This window comes from Rhizoctonia solani, chromosome 2 (assembly GCF_016906535.1).
Source record: "Rhizoctonia solani chromosome 2, complete sequence".
In the NCBI taxonomy this organism is placed as follows: Eukaryota; Fungi; Basidiomycota; class Agaricomycetes; order Cantharellales; family Ceratobasidiaceae; genus Rhizoctonia; species Rhizoctonia solani.
This window is the reverse complement of record NC_057371.1, coordinates 110566-127864: the sequence shown is the minus strand read 5'-3', so window position 1 is coordinate 127864 and position 17299 is coordinate 110566. Positions and strand designations below refer to the sequence as shown.

The following is a 17299-nucleotide window of genomic DNA, read 5'->3' as shown; positions in this document are numbered from 1 at the left end:
GTACATGCATCAGTATCAATTTATGTGCAGAAATCAATACTAGGCATATCAAAAAAGAAGCTTAAACTCGCGGGGTCTCTACCATGGTACGTATAGCTTTATGAATATCCTTGTCTAGTTCGTTCAAAGACCTTTGCAAGATACGACACTCGATTAGTGCATATATATAGCTACAGTTGATACCACGGGTGCATTGGGTTTTCTTAAGTTCTTTTATCGACCACTCAGCTCAAGGGTTCGGTAATATAATATGAGCTTCAGCTAGTCCTGAATCCTGTACAATGCACTGGTACTGTAAAAGTCAGTTTTCGGGATGCAATTTACAATTTGCATTCATAATGATCATGAGCATGATCATGAGCTGACTTAAAATACTGATACAGGTTTCGTGGCGTATCGATGGTGAGTGCCCCAATGGACGTCGATACTACGAATGAAGGCTCTCAGCCTGGATCTGTATGCGATGTTCACAAGGCGAAGCTTTGGCTAAATACCAGAGTTGTCCACACGATTCAGAAACAGAAGCTTGAGCTCGAGGCGCAGAATAGCAGACAATTCATACCGCCAAACTGCCTTGTTGGAGACGATGGTTCTACCCACCTTCATACTTTTATGGGAACACACATCCGAAAGAACAAAACATTTATGTAGGTATCAGAATGCTATCAACCCTCGATGGACCACGAGCTTCTGGGCGCTCTTGCAGTATAGTTGCTTATATCCTCAAGAATTATGAAGAACTAACGCACTGTCGTGCGTGAAGACTACTTTCTCACTCAGGATGTTGTGCATTCATCGGTATAACATTCGTCATTTCTAGGATACCCTTATTTAGTATGACGTGACCTGAAAACTATAACTTCAACATGCTTCTTCAGCGTGAATCACACTAAGAAAGAATTGGTGCCTAGGGTTAGAATATGTTGAGTTTCCTTTCAGCCTAACTTTAACCCGAACACGCAGACTTAGTCTCGGTATGGTAACCTTGTACATACTGCGATTTGGAACTACGGTTCTGATCGAAATTCATCGTACAACTATTTCTTTCATGTTTGATACAGCTCACATACATTCTACCAAGTTATATCAAATAGCAAATACATCCTGGTATAGAGTCTATTCACAAGTGGTTGAATGCGCCAATTTTTACAGTCACAGTGACCTTTTCAATCGAAATATTCTGAGGGAATGTCCGAACTGGGCTTGGCTAAACGGTTTCTTGATCAAAAGCTGGAGCGGATAGAAAAGGTTGTACATGTTTAATTGGTACACACATGCTGAGATATCTCAACAAGAGCTTTAAAAGTAAGTCAAAAAGGGGCGGGCAGCAGCGCATTCTCTGTAGTCTGGACATATGCAACAGTCATCCGTAGTTCCAAACCACGTGATACGTGGGAAAGTATGGGCACAACGGATGCATTTTGGCCCGAACGCATCAGTGATACACAACCACAACCCAGCGTGATGTTGTTCATGATGAACCTAGGCGACTCGCTTAGTCGCTCAAAAGAAAAGTGGAAAAAACGTTTGGGCATAGGATCTGAGGATAAAAGTAGCTCGCCTTCTATGGCAGGTTCTTATCCAGGCCCAACACCTCCGTTTCAGCGTCTTCAGTCCACCACACTTGTGTCCGACCCAACCGAGGATTTCTCGCACAATATTGACTCAGATTCAGCTGCTCCTGTCAGCATATATTTGGAAAAGCCCTCGGGCGCCTGGACTGCAACCAGGTCGCTTCTTACTATCCTCGAATCAAGTACTAATGCGTTTGGTCCACTCAATTCGGCAATCAGCGGACTGAAGGGCTGTATCGATATATATGAGGTATGGTCCGCTTCTCTCATTGGACACCGTTACTCAGACGGCCTTGATACCCGAGCAGGTCGCGTGCAAGGAGCGCAAGGATTATGAAGAACTAGGCGCAGGGTTGAAGGAGGTACTGCAAGATCTAGCTGATCATATGGAGCAACCGACAGGACTTGTCATGACAAACAGTGTGAGGAGGATTTATAAGTGAGTATATTCAGGTTCACCCCTCCGGTATGCTAGCGTTGCTTACCAAGGCCGCAGCGATATTGTGGAAGAGGCGAAGAGGGTGACTGATAAGCAGGCGAGGACGACAGGAAGGCGGCTGATAGATGCTTTGGAAGGATCAGTTGGAATAGTGGAATGTTACCGCCGGATCGACGGTCATCTTCGGAAAATAACAGTAAGTAAAGGCAAAATAGCCGCCAACATCCTAACAAATGCTGGATAGCTCAACGCGAGCATGAGTACCCTGGAGGCGGTCAAGGAACAAACATTGGTACGCGCAATTATGCTCTTAAACACCCCGGTCTGATGGCTGGTAAAGGAATTGCGCCTGAATAGGATGTCACCTCACACGTCCGCGACATACGACTCTGCCGAATCCTTGGACGTCCAAAGAGGAGGCTGCACCTCGGGAACCCGGAAGACACAAATCAGGGAGTTGATTGAATGGGCAAATATACCTGACTCTGGAAGGATATGCTGGATGAACGGAATGGCTGGAACAGGCAAGACGACAATCGCATATACCGTGTGCAAGGAGCTCGAAGATACCAACCGTCTGGGGGCCAGTTTCTTTTGCTCAAGGGCGATCTCAGAATGTCGTCAGGTCAAGCACATCATCCCCTCTATCGCTTATCAGCTTGCTGCCTTCTCGCGTCCCTTCCGATGCGCGTTAGCCAAGGTTATGGAAGTGGATCGCGATGCGCATACTCGAGCGCTGAACGTGCAGTATCAGAAGCTTATTGTCGACCCCTTGAATGAAGTGAAAATGTCCCTGCCGACGGACTTCATTGTAGTCATTGATGCCCTGGATGAATGCGAGAGTCTGACAGCCGTCGAGCAGATATTGGAACTACTCCTGTCCACCGCTCATATGCTCCCCATACGATTCCTTATATCCAGCCGCCCGGAGCGAGAAATTACTGGAAGGATGGCAGGAAGGCCCAACGAGCAGGACCAGGCACGGCTTGTCTTGCACAACCTAGACTCGAGCACTGTGAAGGCCGATATCGAACTATACATGCGTGAGGAGCTAAAAGGCATTCCATTGACGGACTCGCAGTGGACAGGTATCATCGACCGTTGTGGAGTGTTATTCATCTATGCATCTACTACTTGCCGCTACATCAAAAACGCATACAAAATGAAAAGCCTCAACAGAGCCGTGGGTGTGGTAATAAATTCGGACTCTACTCCAATGGAAAAAGGAAACGAACACATGATTGACAAATTATATAGAACTATCCTCGACATAGCCTTCGGCGGATCTGAGATAAACCAGGAGGATAAGCAAAAGATGAAAGAAGCCCTTGAAACAGCCGTATGTGCGATAGAACCAATGTCACTGGGGGTTATGGCGAACCTACTGGGGTTGGATAGTACTGAGGATGTGGATGCGCTCCTAGGTCCCCTTCGATCAGTGTTGAACGTGACGGAAAAGACAAGACTCGTGACCACCCTACATGCATCATTTCCCGATTTCATGCTCTCCCTAGGTCGATCAGGTCGATATCACTGTCAGGCAAACTCCCGCAATGCGACAATTGCGGAATCCTGTTTAAAGCTCATAGATGCTGCCAAGCCAAGGCACAATATATGCGCACTGGCTTCTTCCTTCTTACTAGACGAGCAGGTCAAGGACCTCGATCAGCGAGTCACCCAGTCAATCTCACCCGGCCTTGCATATGCGTGTCGCTACTGGACTACCCACCTCAGTCTCGGCGAACACACGAGTAGCCTTACTGGGCTTGTCGGTGGCTTTTTCCGATCCAGGCTGCTGCTGTGGATGGAAGTCATGAATCTCACGAAGAACATGCGTTATGCGACATACATCATACAGAGCGCCGAGAGATGGTGTACCGTATGTGGCGAGCTTTGTCCTGATTTGACACTCTGATCCAGCTTCATTACAGGAGCGAAACGTAATCAAACATCTCACAGAGCTAGCTCACGACGCGTCCCAGTTCGTATCGGTTTTTTCGAACCATCCTTTATCCCAAAGCACTCCGCACATCTACATCTCCATGCTTCCGTTCTGGCCGAGATCTCGGCCACTCTCAGCCGTATACATGCCAAGAACATCTGGACTTGTGCAGCCGATAGGAACAGCGATCGATCGACGACAACTCGCACTGATAGCCACTTGGAAGGTCTCGACCACAAACTTAGGATCGATTAGCCTGTCTGGGGACGGAAGACGACTTGTGGCACCTACCGCAGACAGCATCGACGTGTATGATACAACGACAGGCGAGAGTGTGCTCAGTCTCGTCGAAGAGCGCACAAAAAATGTTCACCACGTTGCGATATCTCTCGACGGGTCCAAGGTAGCCTTTTCTAGCTTGGGTGGTACCCCATATGTGTGGGACACCGCCAAAGGAGGCGTGATCACACAACTGCTTGCTGATGGCGTGTCCGGTGGTCGGTCGCTTGCATTCTCGCCTGACGGGTCCCACGTCGCCTGTGGTCTGACAAGCGGAGATGTGTACATCTGCGCATTGGGACAAGTTATCAGCAGTCATAGTCCGCTCAAGAGCCATACTGGTTGGGTCAACTCAGTCACGTTTTCCTCCGATGGCTTGCACCTTGTATCCGGATCGGACGATAAGACTGTGCAAGTGTGGGATGTTCAGACAGGCCAGCCGGTTGGCATGACATTCGAGGGTCATGCTGCTGAGGTCTGGTCAGTATGCTTCGGTGCCACTGACTCGCACATTGCCTCGGGCTCACTCGATAAAACGATCCGAGTGTGGGATCCGCAAACTGGGGAGACGGTACTAGGACCACTCACAGGACATTCCAACGCTGTATGCTGCGTTGCCTTTTCGCCCAACGGCGCTTTCATTGCCTCTGGATCAACTGACAAAACAATCCGAGTATATGAAACACGTACCGGCCAGACGGTGCTTGGGCCGCTCGAGGGACACGCTGGCTACATCTACTCGGTCATCTTCTCTCCCGACAGCACTCGTCTGTTCTCTTGCTCAGCAGACGGCACGGTACGCATATGGAATGTGCAAGATATCGATACCCCCAATCCTCTTCCGATTGCCTCATCTCTTTCCTCGCATATCTACTCCATCCGATACTCGCGTAGCGGCACACGGGTTGTCTCTGGCTCAGAAGATGGATCGGTACATGTGTGGCATACAGCGACGGGTCAGCTGGTGCTCGGACCGCTGCGCGGCCATGAGGGTGACGTTAGGTCTGTGGACTACTCAGCCGATGATCGGTATATTGCGTCTGGTTCATATGACAGCACACTGCGAATATGGGATGGACTGACAGGAAAAGATATGCACGGACCGATGAAGGGGCATGGCGATTGGGTGAACTGTGTACGATTCTCACCTGACAGCACGGTCGTTGTCTCAGGATCGTCTGACCGCACTGTCCGAATATGGGATGTGAATACTGGCCAACAAGTGACTCAACTTTTCGAAGGAGATCTCTCAATCCGGTCGGTTGGTATCTCTCCGGACGGCCATCGGATTGTCTGCGACTCAGATGATGGCAAGATAGTTGTGCTAGATCGACATAGCGGCACCACGGTCGTTGGCCCAATCGATGCCCACAAGGACTATGTTCGTTCGGTGGAGTTCTCTCTAGATGCAATGCGCCTCGTTTCAGGCTCGAATGACAAATCGGTGGGAATATGGGATGCAGAGACGGGGAAGCAGCTTGTTGTGTGCGGCGAGAGTGGTGATGCCCACGGTGACTACGTCCTTTCTGTGTCGTTCTCACCCAACGGTCTGTATGTTGCATCTGGGTCTAGAGACCGTACTGTGCGCGTGTGGGACTCACAGAACGGCAAGCCTGTACACGGTCCTCTAATGGGACATACTGGTGACGTGCAATCCATCCAGTTCTCTCCTGATGGCTCACACCTGGCCTCGTGCTCGTGGGATCGCACCATTCGATTCTGGGACATTTCTTCTTACGCCAATCGAGCGCAAGGGAACAGCATGATAAGCATAGGTATGTTACTGAAGGGCCACCGATTATTTCTTTGCTAACGCATTCCGTCAGACCAAAACAACAATATTCTCTCTGCTTCTGACGTTACCCTGCCTGACTCCTGGTTGCTGGATGACAATGGCTGGATTGTGGACTCACACGGTCAACGACTAGTATGGGTACCGCCTGACCTTCGAACGTACCTGCAACTTCTACCAAACTCCTCAATGATTGCCGATCAAGGATGCTTCCGGCTAGATATGGATGGGTGGAATATAGGTGATAACTGGTCCAAGTGCTATCAACCGTAGCTTTGTGTAATACCGCTACATGAAGTGCTGCAAGGATGAGCCCCAGGATGGTGTTAGTTTTGTGAATACAGTGTAGTATAGAGATAAATCAGACAACTTAATAAAGCTGAATGACAATCTATAAGTCACTTGTGTTTGTATGTTACACCCCTACAAATTATACTATTGGAATCGCCTCTTTTTTCTATTATTTTTAGTATTTTTACGAACTCCTTATCTTTTGTTTTTTGATCATGTGTAAGGAATGCACGATATTCGTATATTAACTCCATTATATGCGATCCCCTTACATAATCAAGTCGGCAACGCTCACCCGACTTACCACCTCGGCCCACCCTCATCTCCGTTATCGTTTGTATCTGATTTCTAACTATATAATCTCGTTTGGATTATTTCGCTTACTCATGTATGAACCCCGTTGACCTTATAAGGTCCCGGGGGGGGATTCTCTGAAAAGTGTCTTTACTTTCGAACCACAACAATCGAGTGTTTTACGGATTGTCATTACCTCGGCGACACGGTCGCCATCAACGTTCGTATTTACAGTAGTGGACGATAAGTGAAACCTCACATTTTTTGACATACTAATTACAACACTCGTATCGAGTTTATACTCGACGAATTTCGAACGACAGAGTGACGGGTTGGCCTCCGTTGCACTGTCCCATTTTACTTTATTTTAATTTCTTCAATTGCTGATCGATCACAGAAAATAGTACGTACTGAAAATGAGCAGGAAATTGCGCAGCGGACGCAACTACGACGCATCCAAGGTTCCTACCGCCCCCAAGAGGCGGGCCGATAAACGCATGGCTCCGAAAACAGCCAACCGCGTGGAACCCGAGACGTCAAACAAGACCACTGATGAGCAAGCGATTGTACCAGCGAGAAGAGTACAGCTCACCTTTGGCACCATGCCCCAGGGCGCAAGAGAGCCAGGCGAGCGCATGGTGGTGCTGGGTGTTGGGAAGCGCCAGGGAATAGCCTTCGCCGACACCGAGGGAGTCAAGTTATCTCCCTTGGCCTATATGGCCCTCACGCAACAAGACCCACCTATCCGGAAGGTGTTGAGTTGGCCGTTGCCGATTAACGAGACCCGCCGAGAAGCGGATGCCCCCATGAACAGGGAAGCGACCTCAGAACAGAGCGTCGAACTCGTCGAGCGAGCGTCGGTCGAGCAGACAAGCGCTCCCGCATATGCTGACGACCAGCGAACAGCTACGGAAGTCCCTACGACCCCCAACATGGGTGCGGAAAGTAGGAGGGAATCGGACGACAAGATATTTGTAACGGCTAGGACGAGTTGTGTACTAAATGAGAGCATCGTCCTGGACGATGACGGTAAACCCGTGTTAGCGCAATACATAGTCAATGATGAGAGGGAAAGCGAGACACCTTCCAAGAATAGTAAGCGCAAGCGTACCCGCCGTAAGTCCAAGGGTAAAGGCAAGGGAAAGGAGCTGGATATCAGTGTCAGCACCAAACCTAAGTCCACGGCTAATCATGAGGGCCTCACCTGGGACAAAGAAGTACGCCAAGCCAATGGCGACGACGGGGGTCCAGGCGATGTTGAGGAACTACCAGACGTTAGTGACTGGATTAATCCTAACTGGTCATGATCAGATTACATACCCACGAGTGAAGGAGATCGTACCAAAGCCGAAATGTTACGAACCCAGGTCCGTAACACCGTAACGCCTGCACGTGACCGCCACCTCGTTGCCACCTCGTTGCCACCTTGTCGCCCCGTTCTCCTTGCTCTCCTCGCCCTCCGGCCCCCTCTCTCCGGCCCGTCGCTTTCATGCGACTCTCTCGCACCTCCACCTCGTCCCTCAGGTATCCGAGGATCCCACGCGGACGTTGCGCTCATTCGCACGACATTGGCCCTGATTCGGTCAAACTCCGACTTGGACCATCGGTTCTTACGATCGGTCGCGCAGAGCCTCTCGGCTCCCCGCTCCTTATCTTCGCGTACCTCTTTCATTTCGTCTTGTATTTCACTTCTCTCTTTCTCTCCTGTTTCGCCCTCCGGGCTCACGGCCACTTTCTACCGGCGCCCGCGGCCTCCTTGCATGTATGCACTTATGTATATAAGCAAGCATGGGAAGTCCAATGCCTCCCATCGCTTGCAACACCAGTTCTTACTCGTAGAATACATTTCGCTTATTTTACTCGCTCGCCCCGCTCACTCTCGTCGTCTCGACACTCGTCCGCACCGTCCTCTTCGTTCGGCGCTTACTCGCTTAGTCATCCATTTCGCCTCTGCGAGTCTAACAGTACCAATCTATTTGTATGCGTGCGATCACATCCCGGAGAATCGGCGCTAATTAATATCCAGATAAACATGAGCCAATGATCGGGATAGGGCGGCTTGCCACCAGGGGCGCATCATGTTTTACCTGGCTATTTGTGTGACAGTTGATCGGTCAATTTCGGGCCCGAGCTACTCGATTGTTTCCCGTGAGGATACGTGTTTTATTTATGAAAATTATGTACCTATGCTTTCAGAAAATTTATGATATGTATTGGTCCACAATAGGTCAATATATCTAATCATGCTATATTCTTGTGCAAATTATCGCAATATACTCGCAGTTTTAGCCCCGACAAAGAAAAACAATTTCAGGTACTTTATTTAATAATAATTGTGAGATTCCGTTTCTTTTATTCGATCATAAGTTCCTGTACTAACTATGGCACTGCATGTCGTGACGCGTGGTTAGTATTTGACGGATACAGTGTGTATGATTAAAATAATGCTATCCTTATTCGGGTTCTGTATGTCAATGCTACGCTGTCAAAACATCCATGACTTTCACAAACGTAATATAACCATCCAAAGTCTCCTTGTCCGACTCTACATTGCCCAAGTAAGGATCGACTGCCGCTCTGCCTCGCACAAAAAGACCATGGATTCTGTTTATCCAGGTTCGCCGCAGCGGCTCCGACCAGTCTATCAGTGACAATCCGCCGATCCTATCACCTGTACCGACCGCCAGAAAAGAGTCCTTCTTTTCACGCATAGCCGCAATGGAATGCACGGTATCCCAGCCACAGTGATCCTTGACGCATATCCATATCAACACGTAATAAAAGGACTCTAAATCGTGGCGGTACAAGTGGGGTGGTGGGCACTCCACCAATAGGTCTGTAGCCATAAAAGGTAGCGTCCCTGTTCGATGGTTAGACGATGGCGAGGCTAGCTTTTCTACGGATTTGCCCAGGTCCACATCGATCAAGTAAGGCTCATCGCCAAGGGGATCATACATCATGTTTCCAACAGAAATGTCACAATGCAATATTCCAGTCTTGTAGAGTTCGTGGTGCGCTATTTGGTGATAAATCAATACAGCATAGCAATGCTGAAGAGTAGTTCTCACCAATAACTAGCTTTCGGAAGCTACGCTTGAAAGTTTCCAAGTCAGCGATGGACGTCAGTGGAGAGCACACGGGTGACAGGACCAGGACGCGAAATTCGCGAAGTTCAAAATGGTTGACCATAGCTACAAATTCGGGTCCAAATCCATCAAGCGTATCACCCCAGGTAGCTGATGCCGCCACCTTTATGATATTCGGGATATCTTGAGCCTTTTCGAGTAGCTCAGCCTCGGACTCACGCACTTTTGGTGGACAGTTGAACTTGATTACGACTTTTACTTGCGATTTCCCCACCGCCCGAAGTGTGCCCGTTCCGCGTCCAAGAAGAGATCGAGCCCGAAACAGGACTTTATCGATCGTATACTCTTGGTCCCCGATCATGACAAGACATTCCTGGGGGCGAATGGTGACATTCCCTGAATTGTCAATAAAGTGCGAATCGAATCCAAGGGCCTTCAAATCTGTTGTCCACAAAGCCGCAAATGCGACCGTCAACTTGACTGGGTCGGAGCGGATATCAAAAGCTCGACTGACTACAATAAAGCTTCTCGAATGAAAAACCAGCTGTAGTCGCCACTCGGAGAGCAAAACTCCAATAGTATGACGGCGATGGGGCTGAGCGCTGATTGTTTCCAGGCAATAGCTTAGTAGTTGTTCCAATGGATCGTCACTGTCTCTACCTGGCGTCGATCCAGCAACTTCGCTGTTCGATTGCCTGGATCGGCTAGCACTTTGCGACGGCTTTGACTGATCTACGGGTGAGTACTTGCGTTTCATGGGATTATAATACTCACCCTTTTCCTCGGCGGCTCTCCAAGTTGGTCCTGAGCCCCACGCTTGTTGCTGTGCTTCACCTCCCAACAAACCAGTACGTCCTTCCAGCTAGGCGTTCCATTGGGCATTGTTCCAGACACACCAGTAATATCTGGTTTACGAAAAGCAGGTGAATCAAGTAGGTATTTTGCGAAGTATCCCTGAATGCAAGGTTGGTTTTGCTTTGGAGGTCAAACAGAGGACCAATTTGTGTGCTGATTGAGTCGTAGAGATCAATTAACGGTGCGTAAAGTGCAGCTTCATTACCAAGAGGGACGTCTTTAATTCTATCCATGATTGGGCCCCACCGACCAGCTGATTCAAAGGCATTGCGATCTAGGCCTTCTTCGATTGCCTGATAATGACTGTTGGGAAATTTGCACACTTCACGAACAAACAGTCGAAAGTCCATGCCGCGAACTATGTTACCATTTATTTCACCTCTAAGAAGAGGGGCCTCGGATTGCCTATCTGTTCTTGTTGATGTACTGACGCGAACGACGTGAGGGGTACTGCTAGACCCAGCTAGTCGAGCAAAATGGATGTCAGAATCGAGACAGAGATTTATGTTTAGATTCCATACTTGGAGCAGACATGAGCCTTCCAAGTAAGGTTTGTGTTTAGAATCAATCAGAGTATTGATTTGAAAGACCTTGTTGCACGAAAAAATGGAGAGACTACAAAGGCTATACCATTAGCAACCAACATGGGTAAGCGCCAGTATGAAAAGCACAGCCACTGATCAACTTCACACCTGCTTGGCAGCTGAGAAACTGTTGCAGCCGCGCACCACTGTCTCTTACAATCGTTCGCAAGCAGGGTGGCAGTTACTCGGTCACAGCTTGGGTAATTCATTTTCCCTCACCTATCTAACTTTATCAAGATCTCCAACATCCTTGCCGTTGAAACCTAGTACCAACCCGGAGTCTGGACTCTCGCAGCCAAGACTGTCGCTATCCTCTCCGATCCCATTTCTGGTGATGAGATAGCCCCTGACAATGCGCATGAACCTGGTCCACTCCTTGGCAAAGGTTCAGACTATTTTAGCAAACTTCAAGCATCTCATGATGCGAACAAGAGCAAGGCGGTCACCACCCGAGCGCCATGTCGACTCTGAAAAGTACGCTTACGAGCACGTTTAGAGGCAAAGCCCGGCCCCAGCGGTACAGCAAGGGACCACGGGTTTACAAAATCTGTGAGTACTGGGTTGTTTATCCGATTGTTTCGAGTCTCCACCCTGATTCAAGTTCCCATACGTTCACATTGCCCCTGATATACAATGGATATCCCATCTCATATTTTTATTCTGTTTGTCCTCATACGGTACAAACTTCACTTCATCCATTTATCCATTCTCCAATCCGTTGTTTGATATGCATTTTCGCAAGATTATTACTCGGCATTACTCTTGGCAATTTCACTCTCCCGTTTCAATAATCAGCATGATGCGGACTTCCTTTCTCTTTGTACTTTTTGTTCATTGCATATCCTATGCTAACCTATCACATTCCGGCAGCAATACTTGTGTTATGAATTCCGCGCTCCAGTGCCTGACCCATATTCCCGAACTCGAGGAATACTTCCTTTCCGGTCTTTATAAGCAAGAGCTGAACTACGATAACCCTCTCGGCATGCAGGGTCAGATCGCTAACGTCTTTGGCGCCCTTCTCCACCACTTATATCCATCCCCCAGCTCATCCGCCAAGCCTGCGACAAAGAGCTATGGGTGAGGCAACTCCACAAACTCGTATGCGCCAAGAGAGTTTAAACATACCTTGGGAAAGTTTGCTCCTGCGTTTTCAGGCTATCAACAGCATGATACTCAACAGTTTCTCGGGTTCTTGTTGGGCGGATTGCACAAGGACTTGAATCGAGTGCTCAAGAACCCATACGTCAAGAAACCCGAATGGCCAGAAGAAGGCGGTAACGAAAAGGCGGTTGCAAAGGAGACCTGGGAAGGGTACAAGAAGCGAAACAAAAGCATAATCGTTGATCTCTTTCAGAGTATGTACAAGAGCACGCTTGTATACCCCGAATGTAGCAAAGTGAGTTTAACCATTTTACCTCGCGTGGTTTGTTCTTGCATTAGGCTAGACAATGATTTGTGCACGTCTCTGCTTAAAGTACTCATTGCATTCCTCGTACAGATCTCAATCACATTCGATCCCTTTATGTATCTCACGCTTCCTCTGCCTGTGACGAAAACATGGCGGCACATTATTCATTGGGTTACCTGGGATACGAGAAAACGTACGCTGGCCGTCGAAATCGAGGTTCCAAAGGACCCGAGCTATGGATATCTGAAGAAGCTGTTCGCCAAATGGTTCAGGGTCAAAGCGGAAAGTGTGAGTACTCCTGGTCTTTCTCCCGCCCAAGCTGCGTTCCTCTTCTGCTTCGATCTGTGCTGTAGATTGTAGATGCCTCTTTCCCGACTCAGATTCGTTTCTTATTGCATTAATTCAATGGTACTGTTACGAGCTCTATACCCGCCCTCGAAGCTGTCCTATCACACCTCGCTTTCCAAGCGCCTCTCTGACTCGTATACCGCCTTTCCTTTCTGCCTTGGCCATCCGTACGCTATATGCCTCAAATCGACCCTTTTTATCACTACATTCTATCACTTCTGGAGTAGGGCTCTATCTCCTGCGTGTTATCTAATCAAAGATTCACACATCTAGCGTATGATTTCGCGTATGCTGGGCCACGCACGCTACCCTGACAGCACCGTCTGCCCACTCGACCATTTCAATCTGTTACTATCATTTACTCGCGAACCCGGTTTATGTTTATTCAATTAAGCAATTTTCTTATTCAATAAAATTTTGGCTTGGCATAACTACTGATTGGTTTCGTTTTGCTCGCTCGTTCGTAGCTCCTTGCGGCGAAAGTATGGTCGCATAAATTCTACAAGTTTTACGACGACTATGTGAATTTGACCGAACTCGCCAAGAAAGATACCCTAGTCGCATACGAACTTCCCGTTCCCGTCAAATCTATCGCCAAACCTCCTCCTCAAACGTCCTCGTTTACATTTGGCGCTAAACCAAAACCATCTCCAAAACCGACCCAAGCGCCCCATTCCTGCTACCTGGATTCCACATCTCCGAGGCTCAACGCAGTACAGCGTTTGGCGTACCGTTCTTTGTGTTAATCACCCCGGCCAAAGCCAGTTCGCGCGGGGAGATCTACCGAGCTGTGGTTGAACGATGCGAAAGATGGACAAAGAACAAGAGTAATTTGTGGAAATATCGTGGCCTAGGTTGCCACTTAGCAAGGACGAAGATGGCGAAGGGGAGTTGGTTGAACAAATACCTCCCAAGGCGGACGAGGCGGACGAAGCTGTGACGAAGATCAGGCCACAAGCCGACGAGATGAAGGTCGAGGTGGTTCGAGATGTGGAGATGCAAGCTGCCCAGGAAATCGTGGCCAAAGAGGAAGCGTCTACGGAGCACGCTCAGGATGACGGAAAACTCGCGTCTCTTGCTGAACCGCAAGGGGAAGAGGACTTCGAGGTAATTGGTCCGCAAACCGAATTATTCGAACTACAACTATTTAACTCGGTAACAGCGACTAGGATCGAAACAGGGCTCAATATGAATGCTTCTTCCGTTCGATGGGTTGACTGGAATACGCGTGAGCAGGCGACAAAACGGGACCCAACTCTATCTGACCCCTAGAACGAGGACGGCAGCGCAGTAATTGTCGAGAAGCTGTCCCAACCCACGCCGCTGGTCAAGCCCACCGACGCTCTCGTACGCCAGTGGTCATTGCCAATGCAGACACATTTCTTTGGCTCCGAGTCTTTGCTTTTTGACGAGTGGGAGGAGTTTGTACACCCAGAGGTCCAGGCGGTGCGGGATGCATAAATCAAATCTTGTTCCGGCAGGCATTCTATCGATCTCGAAGATTGTCTCAACGAGTTCACGAAGGAAGAGCAACTTGGCGAGGAAGACCTCTTGTATTGTCTTAGGCGCAAAAAGCATCAGCAAGCAACCAAAAGATTCGAGCTCTGGTCCGTACCCAATATATTTGTTGTCCGCCTCAAACGTTTCTCCAACGCCCGCGCCATGCAAGATAAGATCCATGCTCTCGTTGAGTTCCCGATCTCTGAACTTGATCTGAGTACACGAGTTGGGGAGAGCGGTCAATCGGATGAATGCGTGTATGACCTATTTGCAGTTGATGAGCATATGGGCGTTCTTGGTGGAGGTGACTATTGGGCATATGCAAAGAACTTGTCCGATGGCAAATGGTACCACTTTGAAGATAGTTATGTCAGCAAGTCAAGCGCTGAAGACTCGGTCGTAAGTCCCTCACTCCCAATTGGATCAAAGTGTTTTTACGCTCAGCCTAGAATGCTAACGCATCTTTGTTATTCTACCAAAGACGCTTGTCAGATTCTAAGGCTGTAATAGAGAAGATTTGTACACGCGTCTACTCAAATCAGGGGCCTGACTCCCAAAAGTCTATTGACATGGGAGGGCAGTCCGTCGTGCGTGTACCAGACAAAGCAGATCCGCCACTGTTCAAACTCCCAGACCTTGCTATTAGCTAAGCTTACGACCTACCTGAGTGTTGAAAGGTGTCGGACTTAATGTATAAATCGTATAAATGAATATGATATGTATTCAAGTGTGATGATAACGTTGGATTCACTCCAGACGCCTCTATATATACATGAGTAAGAAGATCGAGTCATATAACGAATCATGACGTCCACATGGTACTAAGGTACGCGATTGGTTTGCATATAGTTGACTCACGCGTTCATACTGACTTGCATATGCTTGTACATTCCATATGACTTGTATCTAACTATTTCAATACTGAGTCTCAGGCTTCCTATGATTTCCCGGGGCCATACAGATCCCAACCTTGGTGGCTCCAACAACAACCCCACCTTCACCACACCATCACCAGTGACCACCGGCTCCGCTGGTGCCAAGTACAATTCACTTAAAGAGAAAGACCAAGATGGAGTAGAGGGGCTAGGAGGGGTTGCGGTTGAGGTTACAACCACCACAACCATGGAGAGGAAAGAGTTATAGACACCCAGATAGATTTTTGTGCTATATTTTTTACATACATAATATATTTAATTTGAATGATCTTCCTCCATATAAATATGACATGCATACACAGCACTTCAGCTGTTTTTTTCTGAGGCTGGGCTGACTGGTTGGACTTAGGAAAGGGTCAGGTTGGACTTAGATAAGATGTACACTGCAAATTGGAGGGTTGTAAACCCACGGTTTAACGCCTGTTTATACCAGAACAGCACCATACAAACCCATCAAGACCAAACTGGTCTTTGATATCACACGCAGGTACTCCACCACGCTGTTCTATGAGCTCCGTGACCACACTCGCACGCATTGGCCAATGATGTCCGTTGCTGCCAATGGAATAATGACCCATGTGGAGCGGTTGAACTCCAACCCAGTTGGTGGGACGTTATCCACTTGGGCACCATTGGTTTACACTGGTTGATGGTATACTGACTGGTGGGTATTGATTGGATTTTGCTGCGTATTTTGATGTATATTGCCCCCAGTTATGTGGTTGCATGTGTTTCACTGTGACCATATATGGTGTTTATCAATGTATACACGCACACGGAAACCAGGCAGAAATGTACCATAAATGCTACGTCAAACATTTGTTCCAGAAAGGAATGAAGCTAGCCCCAGCCAAAGGTTGGGGCATCACCTTGGCTAAACATAACCAACCACAATAATACTGCCTATTTCCAAACTTAAACTTAGGTTAATCAGAGAAACTAGGTTGCTAGGTAGGCTTGGTCCCAACCTGGGTCCCAAACTGAGCCAGGCTACCCATGGTAAACCTCTTAGGCTTGAGTGTATGCATGGAGATCACACCTCTGAACACTGGTCAGGTTAATAACAGCAAGCAGGTCTGCCCAGGTCCAGTTCAACTTGCAAAAAAATACTGTCTTAAACTGTTGTATATATACCAAGTATGCATACAGCACAAGCACAGTTATTCTTTGATATAACAGCATGCAAGGGGCAATGCATACCCAGTACACACACAAATTCAGCTGCATTAACAATATATGACTAATTTACAGAGCCAGTTAAGTTTGTAAGATACTACAGCCATAGCAATCACTGTGCATACCATGTATGCACAAGAAACCAACTGTATCAAGGTCATGTGACCAGGGTACTCATGCAGTCCACTATGGGTGTTAAGAGTCGTGTAAGTACAGGAGTAAGAAAGAATTACTATATACAAAATGTATATGGGAATAACTAAGAACTAGTATTAAGAATCAGAATATATGCACAGAATATATGCACAATATAGGCTAGGTTATCAGGAATAACAACTCCTAACAAATAGTCTAGCAACTATGAAGTGCAGGTGGTTGGTTATGTATAGTACCTTAGACTAATGTTACTTAAGCCTAAGTGACTAAGGGTATGTATACTTAAGGTCTCTAGGATAGTACCTTAAGTAAGAGGGTTACCTGACTAATGTACAGGATTTATAGGATTTGCCTAATAAGTATAGGACTTATATATGCTTAAGTAAGACTTAAGACTTATGGGGTTTACCTAAAATATATCTAGGATTTATGAGATATTGTAGATAAAGCTATCTACAATATAAGGGGTATGGTGGATTGAAACACTATCACTCAATCACAACAATCCTTACAGTACCGTCGCACTATACTCAATGTTGAACTCAACAACTGTGACAGTCAAGGGGCACAGGGTCGCAGTAAGTACACTAATAGGTTACCCTGTGTCTGTTGGGACTGGCCTATGGTCTTAGTGCGC

The 17299-nt window shown here is 47.8% G+C and overlaps 4 protein-coding genes across 4 annotated transcripts; 3 read left to right on the top strand and 1 right to left on the bottom strand.

Annotated features, from left to right (window-relative positions):
- Window positions 1–1274: 1274 nt before the first annotated feature.
- Window positions 1275–6299, top strand: RhiXN_04650 (peptidase C14; the record flags this gene model as incomplete). The annotated part of the gene is made up of 8 exons (XM_043324467.1): window positions 1275–1305; window positions 1364–1824; window positions 1862–2013; window positions 2071–2209; window positions 2258–2305; window positions 2354–3892; window positions 3945–6009; window positions 6061–6299. The coding sequence occupies 8 exons, from the start codon at window positions 1275–1277 to the stop codon at window positions 6297–6299; spliced, it is 4674 nt and encodes a 1557-aa protein (XP_043176886.1).
- Window positions 6300–7027: 728 nt separating this feature from the next.
- RhiXN_04649 (uncharacterized protein) lies at window positions 7028–7918 on the top strand (the record flags this gene model as incomplete). The annotated part of the gene is made up of 1 exon (XM_043324466.1): window positions 7028–7918. One exon carries the CDS (start codon window positions 7028–7030, stop codon window positions 7916–7918), a length of 891 nt encoding a protein of 296 aa, XP_043176885.1.
- Window positions 7919–9088: 1170 nt separating this feature from the next.
- On the bottom strand, window positions 9089–10579 carry RhiXN_04648 (kinase domain protein; the record flags this gene model as incomplete). The annotated part of the gene is made up of 3 exons (XM_043324465.1): window positions 9089–9627; window positions 9680–10424; window positions 10472–10579. The coding sequence occupies 3 exons, from the start codon at window positions 10577–10579 to the stop codon at window positions 9089–9091; spliced, it is 1392 nt and encodes a 463-aa protein (XP_043176884.1).
- Window positions 10580–11196: 617 nt separating this feature from the next.
- On the top strand, window positions 11197–15538 carry RhiXN_04647 (ubiquitin carboxyl-terminal hydrolase; the record flags this gene model as incomplete). Its single annotated transcript, XM_043324464.1, has 14 exons — window positions 11197–11200; window positions 11256–11336; window positions 11417–11577; window positions 11633–11685; window positions 12007–12128; window positions 12184–12237; window positions 12294–12535; window positions 12638–12835; window positions 13363–13634; window positions 13750–14123; window positions 14187–14316; window positions 14377–14794; window positions 14845–14975; window positions 15328–15538. The coding sequence occupies 14 exons, from the start codon at window positions 11197–11199 to the stop codon at window positions 15536–15538; spliced, it is 2451 nt and encodes an 816-aa protein (XP_043176883.1).
- Between the last annotated feature and the right edge of the window lie 1761 nt (window positions 15539–17299).